This window comes from Diabrotica virgifera, chromosome 4, assembly GCF_917563875.1.
Source record: "Diabrotica virgifera virgifera chromosome 4, PGI_DIABVI_V3a".
NCBI lineage: Eukaryota > Metazoa > Arthropoda > Insecta > Coleoptera > Chrysomelidae > Diabrotica > Diabrotica virgifera.
This window is the reverse complement of record NC_065446.1, coordinates 27,809,667-27,833,836: the sequence shown is the minus strand read 5'-3', so window position 1 is coordinate 27,833,836 and position 24,170 is coordinate 27,809,667. Positions and strand designations below refer to the sequence as shown.

The window sequence follows — 24,170 nt, the reverse complement described above, 5'->3', positions numbered from 1 at the left end:
TTTTTTTCGTTTTTTGATACAATTTTATACATATTTTTCAAAAAAGGTAACACCGTCACTAGAATAGGTAAAAAACACTAAAAAATAATTGGGGTTTGCTTTATAAAAATTTTTTGTAACGCCATCCATTTTCAAGATACAGGGCGTTGAAGAAAACAAAATTTTACACATTTTTTACGATTTTGCTGAAACTACTGGCAACATTGTAATAAAACTTGGCAAGTTTTAAGAGGTAGTTATTGTGCATGTTTTGACATACAATTAAGGATTTGATATTCATCATAGGCGCGCATAGGGGTAATGGTCTGAACTTTTTAAAGAATAAAGATAGTACGCCACTGACATATTTCAAATTAACAATCGTTTTTGAATTCCTCTATCTTCTTATTTTTTTATACGACGCGCCATTTTTATTCCAAAAATAAAAGATCTTAACCCTTACAAAGTATTCGAACTTCTAGTGTAGTTTCTACATCTACATAAACTCGTACATCCATTATAAAAATTAATTCGAATACTTTGGAAGTGTTAAGATATTTTATTTTTTGCAACAAAACGGCTCGTCGTATGAAAAAATGAGAACATGATTTTTTATTGCAAATTAAACGAGGAATTCAAAAATGATTGTTAATTTGAAATATGTCAGTGGCGTACTATCTTTTTTTCTTTAAAAAGTTCAGACCATTACCCCTATGCGCGCCAATGATGAATATCAAATCCTTAATTGTATGTCAAAACATGCACAATAACTACCTCTTAAAACCCGTCAAGTTTTATTACAATGTTGCCAGTAGTTTCGGCAAAATCATAAAAATGTGTAAAATTTTGTTTTCTTCGACGCCCTGTATCTTGAAAATGGATGGCGTTACAAAAAATTTTTATTACGCAAACCCCTATTATTTTTCAGTTTTTTACCTATTCTAGTGACGGTGTTACCTTTTTTGAAAAATATGTATAAAATTGTATCAAAAAATGAAAAAAAAAACGAAAGCGATTTTTTATTTTTAAAGGTACGTTTCACCAATTTTAAAAATCTGAAAAAATTCAGGGTGAAAGATTGTGCAAAAATACACATTTTAATGGATTTTCGTAAAAACGAGGGTTTTAGTTTTTTTTTCAGAGTTATTTAAAAGTTTAAAATTGTTCTAAAAATTCGAATTTCCCGCCAAAAAATTAAAAAAAAATTCATATAGATCTTTTTGATATTTACAACTTTTTTACAAAAAGTTTTTGGCTAGCTCTTGATGCGGCTGAGATAAAAAATAAAAACATAAAAAGCCTATTTAGGCTCTAGGGGGGTCACGTGACCACCTAGGGGGCTAAAAATTTCAGAAAGTGAGTTCCTCTATATGTGCTAAAAAGTGACCTATATGGAATTTAAATTGAGTTGGGGGCACTTTTCACCATCTTACCCGGCTAGGCCCTTCGAAAAATCATCAAAATTGATTTTTCGCATTTTTGCTTAAAATTTGATTTTTGAATATGTTACCACCAATTCTAGATAAGAATAAACTTCATATTCGGATTCAGCGACCCCGAAAACATAAAAAGTGGCCAAAATTTGCCATTCACCTATCATGGTCGCTTTTTCGATTTCTAAGCCTCAAATTAGGGGTGTGCCACTCGTCTATTTCGGCCCTCGGTGATAATGTAATCTTTCATTCTGCGTTTAAATTTTTCAAAAATATTTATTAGTTTTCTCAGGATTCGAAACAAATGAATGCAATTCAATAGCATCGGACCAAGATTTTGACCATATCCCCTTACGAACTATATCATGTAGGTCTGTTATGAACAATACAATGCAATAACAATAGGTGAAATTTTGAAATTAATAATTTATGACAATTTAAACAATGTTATTTTTTAAATTAGCTAAGTATACATTCACCGCCACAAAATTCCGCCACCCAAAATATTTGATTAAGTTTGACAATTTATAACTTTATTATTTGTGCTCCGATTTTCAAGATTCCTGCACCGTTTTGTAGGTACATGTATTGATATCGTTTGGTATAATTTGGGTAACAAAAAATTTTTTGCTTTGATGGCATTATACGGGGGTGAATAGAAGCTTTGTATTTTCTCCAAACTTAAAAAAATTCTGTGGAAAAATTGGAGCGCTGATTTTGTTTCATACTCCTTTCGTATTATCCTGGAGGTATCCCTAAAATTTTGTTTTTTGAATTAACCGAATATCTCTGTTCTTGTAAAAGATGTAAATAAAAACACTGCTTTGAAGGTTTTTTAATTATGTCTATTTTTAAACCAAGAGGAGTAATTCAAATTTCCCGCGCCGTAAAGTTTGTTTGTAATTGGTCCAACCGCAGGCAAGTTTACTCCACTGTTATCAAATTTTGACACTAATGACATTTATAAAATTTTGACACTAGTGGCATTTCATAGGTTAATTAAGTTATATCAGCGATTTTTTGTATTTTCTGCGCTATTCCTTTAATTTTTAGATTCTTAGTCTGTTTTTACATAAAAACCAGTTTTTTTTAGAACTCTTTAGCGACGTATTAGCACAATATAATATTTATGGATTACCGTCAAAGGCCGATATGATCAACCAAAAAAGATGTATTTTGTGATATTTCTACTGATTTTCTTGGGTGTGAATATGTCTTCTTAGTTTACTCCTCTTGGTTTAAAAACAAAGCTTAGAAATATCAAACGCACTAAAATTAACAACACAAACAAAATTAACAACAAAACAATTCAATAGCAGGTATGTCCACCTCGTGCAGCAACGATTGCTCGCAATCTGTTTGGCATATAATAAAGATGTGTTATTCTTGCCTGGGGAATAGCCTGATATTTCTCTACCAGGGCCATAACTGTACCAAATTTTCTGGAGGCCTGAGATTACAACGAATAGCTATTTTTAATTCATCTCACAAAATTCTCAATAGGATTGAGATCTGGGCTGCATGCGGGCCATTCTAATCTTATCAATCCAACCTTTATTTAAGATATTTATGTTTATGAGTTAATCAGTGTTTTTATTTACAAACAATTGTACAGCTCTTACAAGAAAAGAGATATTCGGATAATTCAAAAAACAAAATTTTAGTGATGTCGCCGGGATAGTATGACAGGACTATGAAACAAAATAAGCTATTCAATATTTCCACAGATTTTTTTAAACTTAGGAGAAAATACAACGCTTTCATTCAACCCCGTATAATGCCATGTAAGCCAATTTTTTTTGTTACCGGAATATTAACAAACAATATCAATACATGTACCTACAAACTGATGCAAGAATCTTGAAAATCGGAGTACAAATAATAAAGTTATAGATTGTCAAAGTTAATCAAAAATTTTGGGTGGAGGAATTTTGTGTCGGTGAGTGTAGATATCAAATTTCTAAACTAAGTATCAATATACTGATGTATACATCTACAGCTTCCGGAGCGAACCATGGCCGATGACAAACGCTGTCGTCGGTCATACACCCACGTACAGTGGTGTTAAAAAGTCCTGCATCACCTTACCAAATACGCGGTTTGTCGTCGATTTTTCCTTGTTCAGCATACTTCTTAATGACTCTAATTACTGTAGATTGATTACACTTTACTGCGGATGCTATTTCGCGACTAGATTTGTCGTTTTTATGGTGAAAAATAATTTCAAAACGCTTTTCGTTCGATAATTTAGTTTGTTTGGTCTGGGATGACATTTTGACCTTTTTATCAAAAATCAAAGAGCGAATAAATGTGTTAGGGTAACTACAGTGTTTATATAGTCAAAATATGTGGCAAATTTGTCATTAAGATTCAATTTAATAGTACTTTAACGACTTAATAATCACCTCATAATTTTCTCGGATTATGGGAAATCCCTTCAATCAGATTATTTTAATCTTTTCTGTAGAATTTTGAGCTAGTAATTAAAAAAACATTAGCAAGTATGTATACCGATAATGCTAATTACAAGCACAAACTTAAAATGAATTAGCGAAAATATACAAAAAACTTGTGTTAAACCTCAAAAACTATAAGGCGCTTAGGTGATGCAGGACTTCTTAACACGACTGTAAGCTTTAAGCAAACAGGATTTCTTTCACCGGCCATGGTTCGGTCCGGGAGGTGTATTAATTAAAAACAAAGAATCTCGGCTCAATTCAATGCCGGATCCAACACTACCATATAAATGGTTGAATAGAATATTTAAAATCCTTAACAATTTTTGTAATTATGTAGTTTATTAATAAAACAGATATAAAGCGACATGAAGCGAAAAAAGGAAGAAAACTACTAAATTTAAACATTTACCTAATGGGTCTAACTCAGTAAAGACATCGAACTGCGACATAATTTCCTGCTTAGCCTGTTCGTGCTTTTCATCTTTGGACGGCTCTGGAAGTGAGGTTGAATCTTCGAATATGCTGTTTCCTGCTGAGGGAGTAAACCAATCGCCACTACTTGGTTCGTCGTGAGAGCTACCGAGATCGTGTGAAAATGAAAAGTCTTTCTTCTTCTCGGAATCTAGTGTAGTGCCGGTGTGGGGTGTTTTTGGACTAAATATACTGCTGGTTTCTGATAGACGATTCGAACGTTCTCGACCAGAAGAAGGAGGTGGAGGTAATATCGGTTTCTGAAAAATAATAGTAATAATTTAAGCCTTTATTCAGGACTATACGGATACCAAACATAATTTCAATAAAAAGTGTATATACCAGAGTCATTTATCTTTTTTTTTCAATTAAATACAAGAGCGTAGTGGTCGACGTGATGTCGTGTATTGTCCGTCTCCAAAGATATCTCTCTGGTCATTTCTTTTAACTCATGCATAGGTCTTTTGCATATTCCTATAATTTGATCGATCCATCTTGTTGGGGATCTTCCACGTGATCTTCGGTCTTCCACCTTTCATTGTATAAAAAGTCTTTCCATGTTTTCTGTGTTAGTTCTCAAAACATGTCCAAAGTATTTTAATTGTTGGAGATGGACTTTACTGGAGAGTCGTTGGCTAACTTTTAGTTCTCTTAAAATTGAATTATTTGTCCCATGGCCGGCCCAAGGAATTCGTAGCATTCGTCTCCAACAGAACATTCCAGTGGCGTCTATCTTTCTTCTTTCCGATTTTCTCAGGGTCCAAGATTCACATCCGTAGGTCAGTATTGGGAATATTAAGCAGTTGATTAACCTCATCTTTAACGCTCTTGAAATTTTACAGTCCCTCCATATTGGGGTCATTTTTGCTTTGGCAACTTTTGCTAGATCACATCTACGTTTTATTTCTTCCTGTAGTAAACCCATATTTATGATTAATGATCCCAGATATAAGTATGAGCTCACAACCTCAAACCGGTCAATTGTGGTTCATCATCCAGCCTCAAAAGTCCACTGCTGAACATAGGCCTCCTCCCCTCGTTTCCAACCCCATCTATCCTGCGCCGCCCTCATCCAGTTTTTATTTACCTTTCTTAAGTCGTCAGTCCATCTTGTAGGCGGTCGACCGACGCTTCTCTTGTCTTCTCTTGGCCTCCATTCCAATAACCTCTTCGTCCATCGCCCATCTGTCATTCTGGCTACGTGTCCTGCCCATCTCCACTTCAACCTGGCTATCCTCTCGATGACGTCAGTCACCTTTGTTCTTCTCCTGATTTCTTCGTTTCTGATTTTGTCTCGCAGAGTTATTCCTAACATTGACCGCTCCATTCTTCTCTGCGTGACTCTTAGTTTGGTAGCCGAGGCTTTAGTTAAGGTAAGTGTTTCTGATCCGTACGTCAAGACTGGGAGGACGCACTGATCGAATACCTTTCTCTTTAGACATGTGGGTAACTCACTTTTAAAAGTTTCTCTCAGTTTTCCAAATGCTGCCCACCCAAGACCGATTCTTCTCTTCAGCTCATGAGTCTGGTTATCCCTGCCAATCGTAATTTCATGTCCCAGGTATTTATATCTATCTACGAGTTCTATTTCCTTCCCACCAATACTGATGTTCTGGTTGGGTACCAAATTTGTCATTATTTTTGTTTTTGAGATGTTTATATTTAAACCAACATTTTCTGTAGCTACAACGAGTTCTTGTACCATCTCTCTTGCCATACCTAGATCCTCAGCTACTATGACTATATCATCGGCGAAACGTAAGTTGTTTAGGTATTCTCCATCTATTTTTATTCCCTTTGTCATCCAATCCAAACTCTTGAAAGCATGTTCTAAGACCGTATTAAAAAGTTTAGGTGACATTGGGTCTCCTTGTCTAAATTGTGGTTACGTGTGGATGATTGTTATGTAGTCTATCCACTATCATGATTTTTGTCTTTGATATGTTTAATTGCAGACCAAACATTTGACTTTCGTTTTCAACCAGTCGTATAATATCAATCAGCTCTGCTTGACTATTTGCAAGAAGGGCTGTGTCATCTGCGAAACGTAGGTTGTTTATTTTATGGCCATTTATAGAGATTCCTTTTTCCCATCCTTCAAGTGCTCTTCTCATAATATGCTCCCCATATATATTGAATAATTGTGGAGATAGTATACATCCCCGTCTGACACCTCGTTCTGGATGAAATTCGTTTGAAAGTGTGTCAAGTACTTTAACCGATCCAGTAGTGTGTTCGTATAGTTCAGTTATAAGCGAAATAAGGTGTTGTGGTACGCCTACTTCTTTTAGTATTTGCCATAAGTGTCTCCATTTGACCCTGTCGAACGCCTTACGATAATCTATAAAGCATATGTACAGTGGAATATTGAATTCCCTAGATTTTTCGATTATCTGTCTTATATTCAACAGGTGTTCTCGAGTACCTCTACCTTTGGCAAATCTAGTTTGCTATTGTGGAATTTCTCTTTGAAGGAATGTTTTTAGTCTCTCATTGATTATATGTAGCATTATTTTACTGGAATGTGATATAAGAGAAATAGTTCTATAATTGTCGCATTTATGGAAGCTACCTTTTTTATGTACTGTCGTTATTGTAGATTTTGTCCAGTCTTCAGGCCATTGTTTAGAATGCCATATTTGGTTACAGAGTAGATGAAGTAATTTTACGCCAGTTTCTTCTGTGGCTTTGAGCATTTCTGCTGTTATCATATCTGGGCCTGGTGCTTTATTATATTTGAGCTTACTGATCGCGTCTTACTTTATTTTCAGGTAAATCAGGTTCTTCTTCTACGTCGTCAGGGATTTGGTGAACAAGTTCTTGGCGTTGATCATCTTTATATAAGTCCCTGCAATACGATATCCATGTCTCTGCTATATCTTCTCTGTTTGTTCTCAGAGTTCCAGTGTTGTCTTCAATGGCTTAAGTTCTGGCATTGAAGTCTCTTGTTAGGTAGCGTATTTTTCTAAATAGATCTCTCAATTTCTTTGCATATACTTTGATAGTACTGTGTTTTGTCTGTCTTGCATCTTCGTTTTATTTCTTTATTAAGGTTTCTTAAACTAGCTTTTTCCCTTTCACTATTCACACCACTTTGACAAAGATTTCTTTTATTCTCAATGATTTGAAAGGTTTCATCTGTTATCCAGTGTTTCCGTTTCACAGGATTATTTATCTTTGGATGATCAATTGGTGTTGTTACACAATGTTTAACAGTCTCCCATATTTCTTGTGATGTTCCGTTACGAATAGAGGGCATTATTTTATATACTTCCTGGAGAAGAAATCCAAGATACCAACTTAAAATTATACAGGCTTACGCACCAACTACGAGCCACCCAGATGAGAAAGTGGATCAATTTTATGAACATATCAGAGCAACTATATAAACTTCAAAAACCGATTATAAAATGATAATTGAAGATTTAAACGTCAAATTTGGATTCAAAGAAGATGAGGCAAAATCCGCTATGGGAAACTTTGATTTGGAGAGAGAAATGAAGAGGTAACAGGCTTCTTGACTACTTACATAAGGAACATTTCTTTGTGATGAACTCATTCTTCAGAAAGAAACCCCATCGTAAGTGGACATGGAAGAGTCCGAACGAAAGAACAAAAAATGAGATTGATTTCATAATATCAAAACAGATAGATATTGTTCAAGATGTAACAGTATTGAAAAAATTTTCAACAGAGAGTGACCATAGATTATTTAGAGCAAAAGCTACTTTTAACACTGAAATCGAAAGAACAAAAATGATACTCAAAAAGAAGAGTAGAAGACGGATGATCCCAGAAGATGTAACACTTCATGAAGAAATCATTAAGACTAGTTTGGATACACATGATTTAGAGAATATTAGTATAAGTGAAATGAACAATAATATTATTCAAACATTGAAAGAAACTGAAAAGAAATACTGTCCTCGTGCTGACAACAAAAACTTAAGCCACAGCACAAAATATCTTCTAGAGGAAAGAAGAACATTTAGAGAAAGTCAGGATCATATTAAAAATGAACTAAGAATCTTGAATAAGAAAATTAAAAATGAGGTTAGAAAGGATCTAAGACCATACAATACGATGGAAATAACTAGAGTAATCGAAGAAAACAAAATCTTGAAAGTACTCAGACAGAACATGTCCGTTGGAAGAAAAAAGAGGAGGAGGACAAACAATTTATAATACACAGGAGGTACTCGATCTAGTTTTGTTCTGACTATAATTAATTATGTAATAATTAAAAACTGACATTTTTTATAAATTTTAAAAATTTAGTTGATCGTTTTCGAGTTATGCATAATTTAAAACTGAAAAAAGAACGAAAGATGACGATTATCAAGGTTCAAAAAACAAGTAAAAAATATTATTTTTGTAATTATCAAGTATCTAAATTCAAGTTCAAACCCTATCAGGCCCCAATAAGAATTTTTGCCATGTTTTATTCTAAAATGTATTTTTTAAATTGTTAATGAGGAAGGTTCCTTGTGGCAAAACGGTCGATCATTAACAACTAAAAAACAATGTTTTAACATGAAATGAAAGAAATAAGTTCAAAATACTTATCAAAACTGATAGAATAATGTTTGAACTTGAATTTAGGTACTTCGTAATTTCGAAAATGATATTTTTTACTTGTTTTCAAGCCTTGAAAATCGTCATCTGTCTTTCTTTCTTTTTTCAGTTTAAATTGTCTATAATTCGAAAACGATCAACTTAAGAGAAAAATTACAAGAGACTTTTTTTTGTTTCGAATGATCCATAAAATCTAAAATATCTGACGGGGCCGAATTTTTTTAATTAAAAAAAAAGCAATTTTCTAATGATTAATTAATTGTAGTCAGAACAAAATTATATCGGGCACCCCATGTTTTTTAAAATTGTTAACAGATTAAATTACATATTCAATAATTTTTATCCATTAAACAGATCAGTGCAGTTCGACAGTATATGTTTATATCGTATCTTACACTTTACACTACTATGGCAGAGGCACAGCAGAGGCTTGCCTCTAAGGATAGTTAAATTCGCGTTTGAAAATTAAATCTCAGTTATAATTTTGTTGTTGGTTGCCTACTTCCGTCTGGTCCCGTTGACGAACCGGTAGTACGCTAGACAAGGAAACGAGAGGCAAGCCTCAACGGTAATAATTTGAGAGTGAGAATGAGATGCAAAATACTCGCACGTAGAGGACAGAGATCAGGGCCGTACTCATTTTTATTTTTTATCATAAAAATAAAGTTATTTAGCAAATTTCAAAAAGTTAAATTGTATTTAAAGAATTGATGATGAAATATCGAAATAACGTGAATAATCGATTGATATACTGGTGAGGCACTGCCTCACCTGCCTCATATGACCAGCCGCCACTGATACAATGTATTAGAATTAACTTAAAAAAACTGAAATAGCGATCAAGTTTAATAATGAACATACTTACAGGAGGATAATTTATAAAACTATCTCCAAACGGATCATCTTTCGAACCGAACGGATCTGAGGGTGTAATTTTTTCCATTTGATTCAATCCTTGCTGTAAGCTATTCAGTTCCAATTCAAGATCAACGAGATCCGCAACTGCCGTTCCAGAAGGTTTTGATTCAGTCGCACTACTACTGGCCTTCGCTTCCGACGTCGATTTGATGGTTACGTTAGGTACACTCTGCAACTAATTTGATACCAATAGTCATTTTATAAAAACTGTGTCAAAAATATGAATAGTAATCATTTTATAACAACTGCATAATAAGAAAGTTATAATAATAGGCCTGGATACCGTATACCAAAAAAAAGTTGATTAATAGCAAGCTGAACATTTGTTAATACAGTATGCGGCAAAATAAACAATACTGAAATGAATATTGAAATTTATATATCTAGCATACATGATATAGCCTTGCACACTTATTCACGACGACGCTCGTTTCCAATAAAACAGATGTTAAAGATGCCCTCTGGACAGTGGCGGATCTACGGGGAGGGAAAATAAGGAAATTTCCTCCCTAATAAGGTGCAAAATTAAAGAAAAAAAATTGTTAAAACATGAAAGTATATTAGCTGACATGAAACCTAAACTACAGAAAGACAAATTCAACCCAATAAACACGGAAGTTAGGAATATTAAGGGAATTTAATGCATATAAGTTATTATTTATGTCTTTTATGTAACCTGAGTTTATCTTTTTTATGACTTTTGGTTGGATTTTCATTGGAAGTTCCCCCCTAAAGCAAATTTCTCCTCCCAGGACAAATTTCTAGATTCACCACTGCCTCTGGCACGAAAAAATCTTTAACTCTAGTCCGCAATTCCGAAATGGCAGACGGTGGATCTGTTTCACTCCTTCAGCATTCCCCATGTGTAGGTACGCATCTGGTGGCATTAGTTCTGATGAGTGGCAACTAACAAAATTATCGCGCAGTATTCGAAGAGACTCCCTGTCAGTGTGACAGGATGTCCCGTCCTGCTGAAATCATTGTTGATTTTAAGCTGGGACCGCTTTCGTAACATTTTCCGTATGAGCGAAAATAGTACTCCAACATAAAAAAAATTTCTGCAATCTGAGAACCATTCTGAAGCAGCTAACTTTATCACGACATTCACATACGTTGTAACGACGTTCGGAAACCACTCAGTACGTTTCGGCGCCTGACATACAAATTTGAGGCATATGAATTTCAGTACTGTTTATTTTGCCGCATACCGTAGCTTAACGGTGCACATACGTTGATTTTAAATAATTAGCCGGCCAAAAGTCAAATTTCAAAAGTGACGTAAAAAATTCAAAACACCTCCTAGAGGTACATTATGGTTTGTCTTAACAAAAACTTACTATCCCCGATCCAGACCTATTCACCGCGCACGTGTGCACGTGCGAATGCGCGTGCATGTAGCAGTTAGTGAATTTTTGTTCTCTTAGCTTAGTAGCAACTTTTTAAAAATTGTAAGATTTTGTAATATTCACCTTATTTTTCAAAGTGATTGTGATGGAATCGAATAATTCAGGTAAGAATGAATATTTCTTGAAATATTTATAGAAAGTTTACTGTTATTTTATATTATTTTTAGAAAGTCAGAAACAAGCCATTTTATAGTGACATTGCTGTTTAATTTTTATGTTTATAAGACATTTAGTCATATTATCGCCTCCGATCGAGCAATACTATTTACTTTATACCATACTGCATATATTCGGCTAATTAATGGCGTACAATTTAGCTGCGGATAGCTGCGGATGCCCGAAATACAGGGGTTTTTAATTTTGATATATAGGATGACGTCACAACAGTTTTAATTACATATAATAAGTTACGATTTTTTTTATTTTAGCTACATCTGGTGACTGTTCTGGCATAGTGCTCCGTAAATATCTTTGCGACCAAATGGAGCTACAAGATTTTCCTAATCTAGAGGACAAATTAAAATATTTGGAAATTCACTTATTGAACTGTTATATCTGATAATTTAATCATTTTAAAACAAAGATTTCGAGATTTTAAAACGGCGATGATAGAGAAATGGTTAAAGACTCAAGCAAATAAATATTGGTTAGATGGAACATTTAAAACTGGTAGAAAACAAATAAATGGAACCAAGTCGGCTTTCTAAATTATTTGAGAACTCCAGTGAAAGGACAAAAAGAAGAAAAACAGAAGAAATACGATCTTTGCTTGATGGTGAAGTTATCGTTCTTGCAGCACAGCCATTACAGGCTCGTGGAAAAAGGAATGCTTCAAAAATACCAAAAGAGATCTCAAAGATCCCAGCTAGTGCAAGGAACTACCGAGATGCGTACAGGAAATTAAACTTCTTTTAACTTCTGACCCACTATTAACAATTTTAAGCAGCAAAAAACGTGTACAGAGAAGGATCAAACCAGGCTCATTTTGTTCTGAAACATTTCGAACGCTGTTACCTACCGGGTGACCCCAAATACTAAGTCCGATATCAGATACCGACTGAGGTATAAAAAAACCTGCATATTTTGTATTAATTTTAAATATTGTTTGTTTTCTATGGAAAATACCAGTAAATTTTTTAAAAACAATATTTTTCTTTGATTTGTACCCGTTTTAGTAGAAATATGCTGTAAAATAATTTTGGTCGCGTAAATCCATTAAATCGACGTATGTATGTGCGGTGTCTCGTTGGACAAACCTTGATGTATGGGAACACTGGAACAGGGGAAGTTTTAATTGTGGAATGTGATTTTAATTGTGGAACGTGTCATTCTGACAAGTTTATGATTGTGAAAACTAGCAGGTTGTTTTTAAGTTTATTCAATAGCCAACTTTATATAATATATGAAAAAATGCTTGTCTGACAAATATGTTGGGCATTTTAATAAGTCCGACACGTAGAACATGTTAAATGACATGAATTATATTGGTGGTAAATAGCAGCCTGACTTTTGCATGAGAGTTTAATGAAAGGGTAACAAATCAATTGGAAGTTCTGTCTGAAAAAATACATGAGACGTTTTCGTAGTCTGACGTTCGAAACCTGTTACATGTTCCACAATTAAAACTTCCCCTGTTCCAGTGTTCCCGTACATCAAAGTGTGTCTGACTAAGCTTTGTTTTTAAACCAAGAGGAGTAAACTAAAAAGACAGATTCACACCCAAGAAAGTCACTAGAAATATCACCAAATACATCTTCTTTTTTGGTTGATAATATCGGCCTTTGACGGTAATCCATAAATATTATATTATACTAATACGTCGCTAAATAGTTTGAAATGAATTAAAGGCGTGTGGACTTGTACCACTCTTTTACTTGGAAAATCATAGTTCTAGGGCCGGTTGTTCGAACGCTAATCAACATTGATCACTATCAAATATTTAATTACTATCACAACTGTCAATGTCAACTTTGGTTGGGTTGCTGAAAACATAGTTAATTATAATTATGAGAATAGTTAGTCAATTAACATAACAATTATTAACATAATTGATTAACTAATTTAATAATTGTCATCAATAATTATGTTTCCGGCAACCCAACCAAAGTTGACATTGACAGTTGTGACAGTAATTAAGTATTTGATAGTGATCAATGTTGATTAGCGTTCGAGCAACCGGCCCTAAGTGTATACATATTAAAAACAACTATAAGTTATCTATAGAGCAATTCACGTTAAGAGCGGGACGTTGCGTAGATAGGGCTAAGTATTTCTTATGGACGATAGAAGCGCGCCGATGCCGCTTCTATCGTATCGAGAATGAATCGCATATCGGCAGTGTAATAGCAAGACGTGTCTGAAAGTTTTGGCAACACTGATCTGCATAAGCGAAACGTTCTGTTCTTAACGTGAAGTAAAGTAAAGGGTGATTCATTTAGAGTAGTGATGTTAGAAGAGAATATTCTCGAGAAAGAGAATATTCTCGGCCAGAAAATTCTCCCGAGAATATTCTCGGCAAAATTTTTCTATATTTTCAAAAACCGAAACAAAAATAAAAACTAGATACGGGTCAAATTATTATAATTTAAAAAATATGTAGGTATATTGTTTTTGCCAATCCCATGAACCACTAGTAAGGGTGTTGACAGTGTCAATATTTATTGTTTTGGTGCAATATTAACGTGCAAATTAGAATGGTGTTCATTTAAGCAGAGAAGAACAAGTTGAGGAAACTGAGTTTGTAGATAATTTAGCAACTTTAAAATATGGTGATGAGTTGGCTGAAATAATGGCAGATTTGGCACTTTATCGGTCTAAGGTAGTGTTGGAAAATTCTCGAGAATGAAAAATCGGAGAATATTCTCGATATGGAATTTTCTGAGAATGAACCTTATGACCCGCTTATGGATATTTTTAAAGATGAAATAGGGTATTAAAAATCATTAAATTATATACAAAATTATGAGACAAAACAACAGCGTTCTTTATATATATAAGAAAATACAAAAACAACAGAAAACAAAATTTATTTGACAAAAAAAATGAAATTTTCTTAACAGCAAAAAATACTGGAGTGGTGAGCTAATCTGAAAAAGATGAGGCCTCAGATTCAGAATCTATTTCTATCATTAGCTCATCCTGGTCATCTACATTCTGCATTTCAATGTACTGATGAGAAGTTGTGGGATTTTGTTATTCACTAGTCGCCAGCTCAGTCATGGATTGGTCTACGGTCTACGTTTAACTATTTTAAATTGTGAGCAATAAAAGTTACCTTATCAGCCCGTTCACCAGTAAGCCGGTTTCTTTTAGAGGAGTGAATAAAATCATAAGTACTGAAACTTTTTTCAGTCGATGCACTGGATGAAAGCATGCTTACCGTCATTGGACGAACCTAACAACTGTGTTGGCTGAAAAGCAGTTGATGAATGTTTCTGTTGATCCTTTTCAAATAATTGTCTCGCTCCCACTGGACATTTAACACATTTTACTAAATGTTTTGTCATTCTTGTTGCATTTTTCAAGAACTTATTGACTATCACAGAATTTGCAAAAGTACTTGTTTTACCTTGTACACTTTTAATTTTACAAATTCCATATATTCCTTTTAAAGCGAGCACCACACTCTCGCGAAGTTACTTCGGGAAAGTTCACCGAAGTTCGAAGTATCCATCACTACACACTCATTCTACTTCGCGAGGAACACATTCACGCCGATCGATAAGGACTTCGGTTCCTTTGACTTAGTCTCAAAAACCGCCACAGAATGCAAGTAGGCCGAGGCCCAGCAAAGTCGCATGAACAACCTGTCTACACTCTCGTACTCGCTGAACTTCGATCGACTTCGCGAGCGGTATAGTGAGCGTTTTAGGTTTTTTAGTAAATTATGCTTTACTTCGATCCGTTCTAAATATTTGCACGTTAATATAGCACCAAAACAATAAATACTGACACTAGGTTTGTTCCAACACGACCGAGAACCGTCACGAAACGGTAACGCTCCTGCGCAGTAAACAAAATCCGTTCCAACAAAAATATGATCGTCCTCGGATCGTCCTTCCCACTGTTCCAACAAGAATTGTGATCTTTTAGTGACGGTTTCGTGATGACCATTTCAGTAATTGGGCAATAGGGTTTTTCATTTATTGTCATTTGTTTCGAGCTTCTGTCATGTATCACATAATATTAATATATCTACGGCATACGTCTTTGGTTTTTATCATTGGATTACCGTCATCGGACGATAACTGGGCGATACGGTTACGAACATGCGCACAACAAGCGGTACAAGTAGTTCCGTGACGGTTTCTGGATCGTCCAAAAGTTCATGTTGGAACAAACCTACTGTAAACACCCTAGCTAGTGGTTCATGGGATTCCCCAGCCCCGGCTACTCAGATTTTCGGCGATTTGATTTAAAATCGCGTGAAAGCAAAAAAGCATTTCATGAGCGGAGTGGCAAGTAGGTGTTTGAGCTTCAAGAATAACAATGTCTGGGATGCAAAAAATATACTAGGTGAATTGGCAAAAACAATATGCCCGAGAATATTCTCGCTGAGAATTTTCTGGCCGAGAATATTCTCTTCTTACATCACTAGTCTAAGGAGGGATTTTTTGGAAAACCATACGTTGTAAAATCAATTGAAAAACTAGACTTAATCATATGGTGAAAAGGTACATGTTTCGGAACAAAATTAACTAAAATAGTAGTTGATATATTATTAAGCATGCTTTCATCCAGTGCAGCGACTGAAAGAAGTTTCAGTACTTATGTTTTTTTTTATCCACTCCTCTAAAAGAAACCGGCTCACTGCTGAACGGGCTCGTAAGGTAACTTTTATTGCTCAAAATTTAAAATTGTTAGACGTAGACCAATCCATGACTGAGCTGGCCACTCGTGAAAAACAAAATCCCACAACACATCAGTACATCGAAATGCAGGTTGTAGATGACTAGGATGAGCTAATGATAGAAATATATTCTGAATCTGAGGTCTCATCTTTTATCATACCACATCGATTATTTGCTGTTAAGAAGAAAATTTCATTTTTTTACCAAAGAAATTTTGTGTTTTTTGTATTTTTTTATATACAAAGAACACTGTTGTTTCGTCTCATAATTTTGTATATAAGATGATGATTTTTAAAATCCTATTTTTCATCTTCAACAATATTCTTAAGTGCGCCATGTGGTTCATTCTCAGAAAATTCTCCATATCGAGAATATTCTCGAGAATATTCTCCGATTTTTAATTCTCGAGAATTTTCCAACACTAATTTAGAGGTACTTTTTTTGGTGAGGATTTGTTGGGAGATCGTGCATGAATGGTATCACCTAAAGTTGGTTTCTTACTAGAAAGACTTAACTCGGTACAACTTCTAGAAATTATTTAGCTGTATTACGAAAATAGGCGTTCAATAAGGAATGAGTTTCGTGCGCTTAGAGCAAAAAAAAATGTTTTCCGATGAGGCCCGTTTTTGGCTTAATGAGGACATGAATTAACAAATGCCCGTATTTGGGTTGATGAGCAACCCAAAGAGGTTCAAGAGTTGCCAATACATTCAGAAAAAAACCACTGTTTGGTGTGGTTTATATGCCGGTGTCATCGTCAGTCCATGTCTTGGACCGGCCAGAATGTTATTGTGAATGGAGACCATTATCGCGTCATGATAACGGACTATTTGGTATCAGAAATTGAAGTTCGTAGTTTAAGTGATATTTGGTTCCAAAAATATGGCGCCAACTGCCATACATCCCGTGAAAGCATGGCTTTACAGAGAAAACGGTTCGGTGAGCAATTTATTTCACGCTTCGGACCAGTGACTTGGTCGCCTATATCCTGTGACATCACACGTCTAGTCGTTTTCTTCTGGGGCTACTTCAAGTCCAAAGTCTACATGAATAAACCAGCTACGATCGAGGTATTGGAGGCCAGTATTACTCGAGTCAATGGTCAAATACCAATCGAAAAGCTCGAACGCGTCATCGAGAATTTGAAAGAAATTATCTTTAAGAAGTAATTGTAAAGAATGGTTCTTTTTTATGACAATAAAGATTTTCAAATAAAATTCATTTTTTTCATTGTTTTTTCTTTTTTTAAAAAGTACCTCTAAATGAATCACCCTTTATAACAGTCTTAATACAAACTAGACGTAAATTACTTCATTAACTGATAGTTAGGAACCTAATAAAGTGATAAAATGGTACAAGTCAAAGTTTATTTTTTTACTTACACCACTATGGCTCTCACTATAAAATTATAAAAAATTCTAATTCTGAAGACCTTTAAAGTCAAATTATAATTGAGGTCATGAGAGCCAGAGTGACCTAACTGATAAGAACATTACTTTACATAATCAAAGAAAATGATCAGAAGCTAACAACGTCCGATTGTTTTAGTAATTGTATGTGGACCAAGAATCATTATTGGTCAACATACAATTACTAAAACAATCGGACATTGTTACCTTCTGATCATTTTCTTTGATTATGTATTTTCTTATCAGTTAGGCCACTCTGGCTCTCATGGCCTGAATTGTGAGTGAATAAAAATAGGTCACTTTGTTCTTACTTAACTAATAAAACAATTTACTCACTTTTGAACTAGAACTGGAGCTGTCTGAAAATAACGGAGACGTAGGATAATAGGATTTTTCTAAATGCTGTTTGGCAAGTTCTATTTCTTTCTTCTTAAGAGCAAAAACAACTTGAAACAAATCTCTCATAGCGATAACAACTTGACTTGCAGCCTTATCAGTCTTAATACCAAAGAAGCGATGGCCCGTATCAGGAGATCCAAAAATGTAACCAAACGCCCTAGAATCCGTCATATCTTGAGCGATGAAGGATATTTTATGAACTGGATGGTGGTATAGGGAATCCTAAAATAAAAATTGATCATAAAAAAGTAAAAATGAATTAACATTTTCATTTCGTTGCAAAACGAAACCAAAGCTTTCTTATATTTCAGTTCGTTCAGAGAGCACTAAAAGCACCCTAACCGGATTCAAAACTTGTTAGTTTATCATCGGAGAATGCATAAATATATCTGTATGTTTACTAATAACAGGTATTGAATGAAACAATTAATAAAATCAAAAACAAGCATAAACACTAATTACAACACCTGCTAATCAACTATACCTCCGATAGCCTATTGTTGCGAGAAAATGGTAGTTCTCCACAAGCGCAATATGATTCACACAAATTCAAATTAATTGGTTGGTAAATAATTCAAAACGAAAACAAAGGAAATATATAGGTAATAACATATAAAAGGTAAAAACTTACAATCAAAACATCAACGGCGAAATCAACACTATTTCGCGTGTGTATACACTCGAGGTCTGAAGGCATCTGTTTTTCTTATATCATAGGGGAAGAATTTCGGGTTCAAGTGGAACCCGCTCGACCGATCTCACATTCCTTAACCGCGATATCGATAAGAGGAACACATGGGTAGCGGAAAAGGGATGCTTTTCGAACTATTTTACACAACCAAATTAATTAATTTATGGGATTTCAAACAATATCTCTGAACAAACTAAAATAATTCAGGCTTACTAGCCTTGAATTGCAACTAACGAAATGGCCTGGGTGTCTTAGCGACATCTGCTAGAAACATGTCAAAGTTTTCAATTTAATAAAATATAAAATAATATTAAATTAAAAACCTTATTGGGATCATTTTTCTAGTTACACCTCCGTGGCTTCTAAAAATGCAAGCCAAACAGATGCCGAAGCAAGAGGATAAAAAAATTGATCAATTCTTCATACATAAATGATGTCAACCACATTTTACAACATACAATTACATATACCCAATACAAATATGTATTGACCATTCCAGGTCACGTGACTTTCGACACCGTTGCTGAGGGGCAAAAATTGTGTTTTTGGTGTTATTTTTGCTATTTTCTCGCTTTATTATAAAAAATCTGTGGTTTTAACTACAAAAATTTCAAATATTGGATATAGGACACCCTCGTAGGGGATGCAAAAACGCGGTATAATCAGAAAATCAGTTTTCTTGGCCCATATCGTCGTTCTGTTTACAGTGTATTGTGATTATAGTGATTTAAAACATTTTGGTCTTTAAATGCGGCTGGTATTATAAAAAAACTTACTTTATATCTTTTACCTTTACTGGAACACTTTCAAACTGAACAAAACGCTGGTATTTTAATCATATTCTTAAATTAAACAATGGTTTTCTACACTTAACCTAGTTTGTTTACAATATTTTGCCCATCAGTCGCTGTCAAATGACGTCACCCTGGAATGGTCTAGAACAGTACCCAATTTCTTTCACAAAAGGTTCATGTAGGTACACTTCGCGTCATAAAAAACTGGTACAACTCTTATAACCGAAAATCGCGTTTTTCAAGTTGTGTAAGTTGATCTTGTCACATCTGTCATTCTAATTTCTAGGGCAACGTTGTCAGTTCAACGAAAATATTATATCGAACCAACTAAAAGCATAAATATTCATCAGCTAAAAAGTGATAAATTTTCATCTTCGGCCAAGCTTTCCCAGGTTTCTTCCATGATGGGCAATTGTTAATAATAAAAATAATACCTATCTAAAAACTATACATTTTTAAACGTTATTTTTTTGTATTTAAGTTTAGTGCAATTCCGTTATCTGTGATAGCAACAACGAAGTGACTCACGAACCATTATTGTGTCCAGTCTGAACACAGGTTTACATTAGGAAAAAAAAGTCTAACAGTTTTATATGACGCGAAGTGTACAGTGAGCACATAAAGGTTAGAATAAGTTCATTTTTTCATGAAAGGGCAATTTTGGCATATATATCATAGTAGTGATGTCATCCATCAGAGAGTGATGACGTATCAATGATTTTTTAATGAAAATAGGGGTCGTGTGCTAGCTCATTTGAAAGGTAATTCAATTCTCTATATAGTGATATAAACATTAACATGATTATTTATATAGGGTGCCTGAAAAAAATTTTTTAAATTAAATTAATTGACACAAAAAGAAGAATGTATGTATTTTATGTAATTTAAAATGCATTTTATTGCTGTCAGAAAACAGAAAAAATGTTTTTTTTCGCAAATAAACATTGCTTTTCGCTTAAATTAAATGTTCAAACTGACAAGAGGCAGGTGGGTGGCAGCTGTAACATTGCATTTAAGCAAAAAACAATATTTATTTGTAAAATGAAACATTTTTCCTGTTTTCTGACAGCAGTAAAATCTATTCTGAATTAAATAAATAATCACATACATTCTTTTTTTTTGTCTCAATTAATTTCATTAAAATAATTTTTGAACACCCTCTATAAATCATGTTAATGCTTATATTAATTAATAGATAATTAAATAACCTTTCAAATGAGCTAGCACAAGACCCCTATTCTCATTTAAAAAATCCTTGATTACGTCATTACGCCCAAATGGATGATGTCACTAGTATGATGTATAGGCCAAAAAGTCATAATTTAAAAATAAAAATCGACCTATTTCGGGATTTATTTCCAAAATCTTCATGAAAAAATTAATTTATTACAATCTTTACGTGCTCACTGTATGTCAATTATAAAATTATAAACCAACTTGCAGCATATTGGCGATATTCAAACGAAAATTAATAAAACATTTAATCAACATTTAAAACACATTTTTTATTTAACACGTATTATTATCATGCAGGCAGTTAATGAATTCGTATACCTGGGAGTATTACTTGTCAACATAGTACCTACTTTAAAATCTTCAAAATAATTCGTAAGACATTTATAAAAATTGTGCATAAAGGCGGTAAAACTTACACCAGTTTTTTCATCTCTCAGGCGCAATCCATCTATTGCAATATTAATAGTGATCCTTTGTTTGTGTTCTCCAGCTGCTCTTATAGCCATTTTTAAATCAGACAAGGCCTCCTGACACATCCGATCTCCTCTTGCCTCAGACACTTCTAAAATTCCTATAAGCTTTGCTTTGAAACTCACCCCATCTCCCAAAAACCGAGTTGTCTCATTCTTATCTAAAAAATAATAATATGCTCAAATCAAACATTTCAATACAGAAAATCACCTGAACGGTTATACTAGTTTTAGTCAAAAATAAATAAAAAAACATGCAAATTGTAAAAATGATATTAGGTGAATCCCGATTTATATATTTTAGGTATGGAGTGCTGTGTGTACTACACATTTTTCATTTAATTGTTGTGACAATAGGTCATTTGTGTTTTTGATTTTTCGTAGCTTTGTTTTTATTAAATCTGCAAATAAATGCAAAGTAAAGTTAATCGTGATAGTTATTTAACATGTCAATTCTTGAAAATATCTGAGTGAGAGCAAAAACGACACAGAAGTCTGGAGACAAAAATAAAAAGTTAAGTACATAAAATTAGTCAGTACTTTAAAAATGATGAGTCATTGATGAAAAAACAAGTTAACCATGCTCTGCATGTGAATAATTAGTTCCTTAACTAAACGTAACAGTATAGCAGATGCAGCACCCAACGCTAGTGTATATCCAGAACAAGATAATTAATAGTAAAAATAAAACTTAATAATATTTTAGTTGAACAATGTTGTATCTTCACCCTATATTAATGATATATAGATATATTAAGGCTCTCACTATTTCATCCAGATTTAAACCCATAGAGCTTATCTACGCAGCACTAAAAAATTATGCTATGGAACACAAAATGTAGATTTCACTTTTAATTCTATTCAAAACTTGTTGGATGAGTTCTTTGAAATATTTTCCGTAGGAGAGTGGAAAAAATTGACAAAGAGAAAATTATTGAGGATGATTTCATTTCAAAGGAACCAATATGACCTCAGAATCATTTCAAAGGAACCTCAGACACAGATGACACTGATGAGGATTTCATTTGATTATATTATTTTGATTTGAATATTGAATATTTTTTATATTTTGACAACAGAATCCGATTTGGATATTGAAATGTTAGTAAAATCATTTTTTTTTGTAAAATTGTGGCTTAGTTCCCATCAAAACTAGGTAATTAGATTTCTGATATTGTAATTAACAATTTGTGATGGGTCTTAGGATTAACCCTTAACTACAGAGATCTGGTATTTCTTACTGATGGGCAGTCCCAAAACACAGATTTTGTGGTAACCCCACCACTTACAATTTCATGTGTCACTGTACCTCTCAGGCAGTTTGTTAAACAGTGCTAGTCAAAGCAGGTAGTGTATATTGTGAATATTTTCTTTTGTAGCACACATCAAAAATCTTAACCAGTAAAAATTTAATATTTTAATTAATTTTTAATTTAATTACATAATTATGTTTTTAGTACTAAAAAATTTATACTTGTAAATGTGAAGCGTTTATATTTTTTTGTTTTTAGGGAAATAAATGGACTGTGGAAGCGAAATACTGAGCAGTGAGTCTCACCTTGTAAAGTTTGCAGATGATGCAAACTTATTAACATTAGCATCAACGTTTGAGGATCTTCCTGAGTATTTCTTCCGATCACTTAAAAACAGCTCAGAATTGGTTCTTAAAAAATAAATTGGATTTAAATACCGAGAAAACTGTGTTTGTTTTCACACAAAGCAAAATAATCAGATAATTCCAGAGGAGATTGAGTTGGATGATCAAACTGTTGTATTATCAACAAATACAAAATTCTTGGGTATTTACATAGATCAACATCTGAATGGGTCAGATCATTTGGGTGTTGTTCGCAAAATAATCAACACGGTATGTTATTCATTACAAGTAGTGTCTATTTGAATTTACAACACCTTAAGACAGTTTATTTTGCAAACATCTACTCAGTGCTCAGATATGGTATTATTTTCTGGGGCGGAGAAACTGATGTTGATAGAGTATTCATTGCTCAGAAGAGAGCAATAAGAACAATGCTCAAGATAAAAGCTCGAAGGACCTGTAGGGGAAAATTTAAGGAGTTAGGATTATTAACGGTGGCAGGGCTTTATATATATGAGTGTTTACTTTTCCTGTTCAAGAATAGGGATAGGTTTACACATTCTGAGCCAAAACACAGCATACCCACTAGGTATGTATGGCTCAATTTCCCTATACATAGGCTAGTCGCAACAGAGAGAGGACCTACATGTTCATGTATAAAATTTTTTAACAAATTACCTGTTGGAATTAAATTGCAACAGAATTTTAATATATTTAGAACTGAAATAAAAATCATTTTATTGGATTTAGAACTGTATTCTGTGTATAAGTTTTAAATCACACATTTTAACTTTTAACTCATAGTAGTTGTAATTCTAATTTTGTATGTATATTAGACACTTATTCAATTGTGGCAATTTGCTATAAGTGTGTTGTTTATAATTTTTTTAATAAAAGATATTTTGAATTTGAATTGAAGTCAGCCTGGACCTTCAAAGAGGATTAAATTTGGAGGTTTTAAAGGAAAGAAAAGGGAGAAAAATTTAATGGAAACTTTGCAAAACTGGTATAAGGAAATTGATTCAGGCATAAGGTGATGTGACTCAGATGCAGAGTATTTACCAAAAAAGAAAGAAAAACCAATCATATTTGCATAATGTGCAAGACTCCGATATGTTTACAATGCACGGAAAGAGTTTGCAAGGAATGTGTGTGTCTTCACAAAAAGGGGATTGCATTAGATAAACTTTAGAACATAGGCGTAACCAGGGGGTGGTTTTGGGGGTTATAACCCCCCATTTGGATGTACTTTGAGCTCTATACGCTTAACACCATTATTATTCCATACCCCCAGAGTTCTTCAAGTAGACGTAACACTCCCCCCCCCTTAGAATCATCCTGGTTACACCTCTGCTTTACAAGGAAGGTGCCACTTAATTTTTTTGACAATTTTACCTCTTGAAGATTTTTCTGATGGATGTATTGATTTTTGTAAATGCTATTTAATGTTTCTTTTGTGATTCTATGTTACGATTTTGTCAAA

General features: G+C 33.8%; 1 protein-coding gene across 3 annotated transcripts in view; it reads right to left on the bottom strand.

The window, feature by feature from the left end:
* Nucleotides 1–24,170, bottom strand: part of LOC114349376 (protein disabled) — a 103,597-nt gene that overhangs the window by 78,405 nt on the left and 1,022 nt on the right. For all 3 annotated transcript variants that reach the window (XM_028299726.2, XM_050648085.1, XM_050648087.1), the window contains exons 2-5: nt 21,037–21,251; nt 17,837–18,121; nt 9,783–10,010; nt 4,281–4,602 (exon numbers count right to left, since the gene is read on the bottom strand). In XM_028299726.2, the coding sequence (XP_028155527.2) occupies nt 4,281–4,602; nt 9,783–10,010; nt 17,837–18,121; nt 21,037–21,251 (1,050 nt within the window). The remainder of the gene's footprint in view (nt 1–4,280; nt 4,603–9,782; nt 10,011–17,836; nt 18,122–21,036; nt 21,252–24,170) is intronic.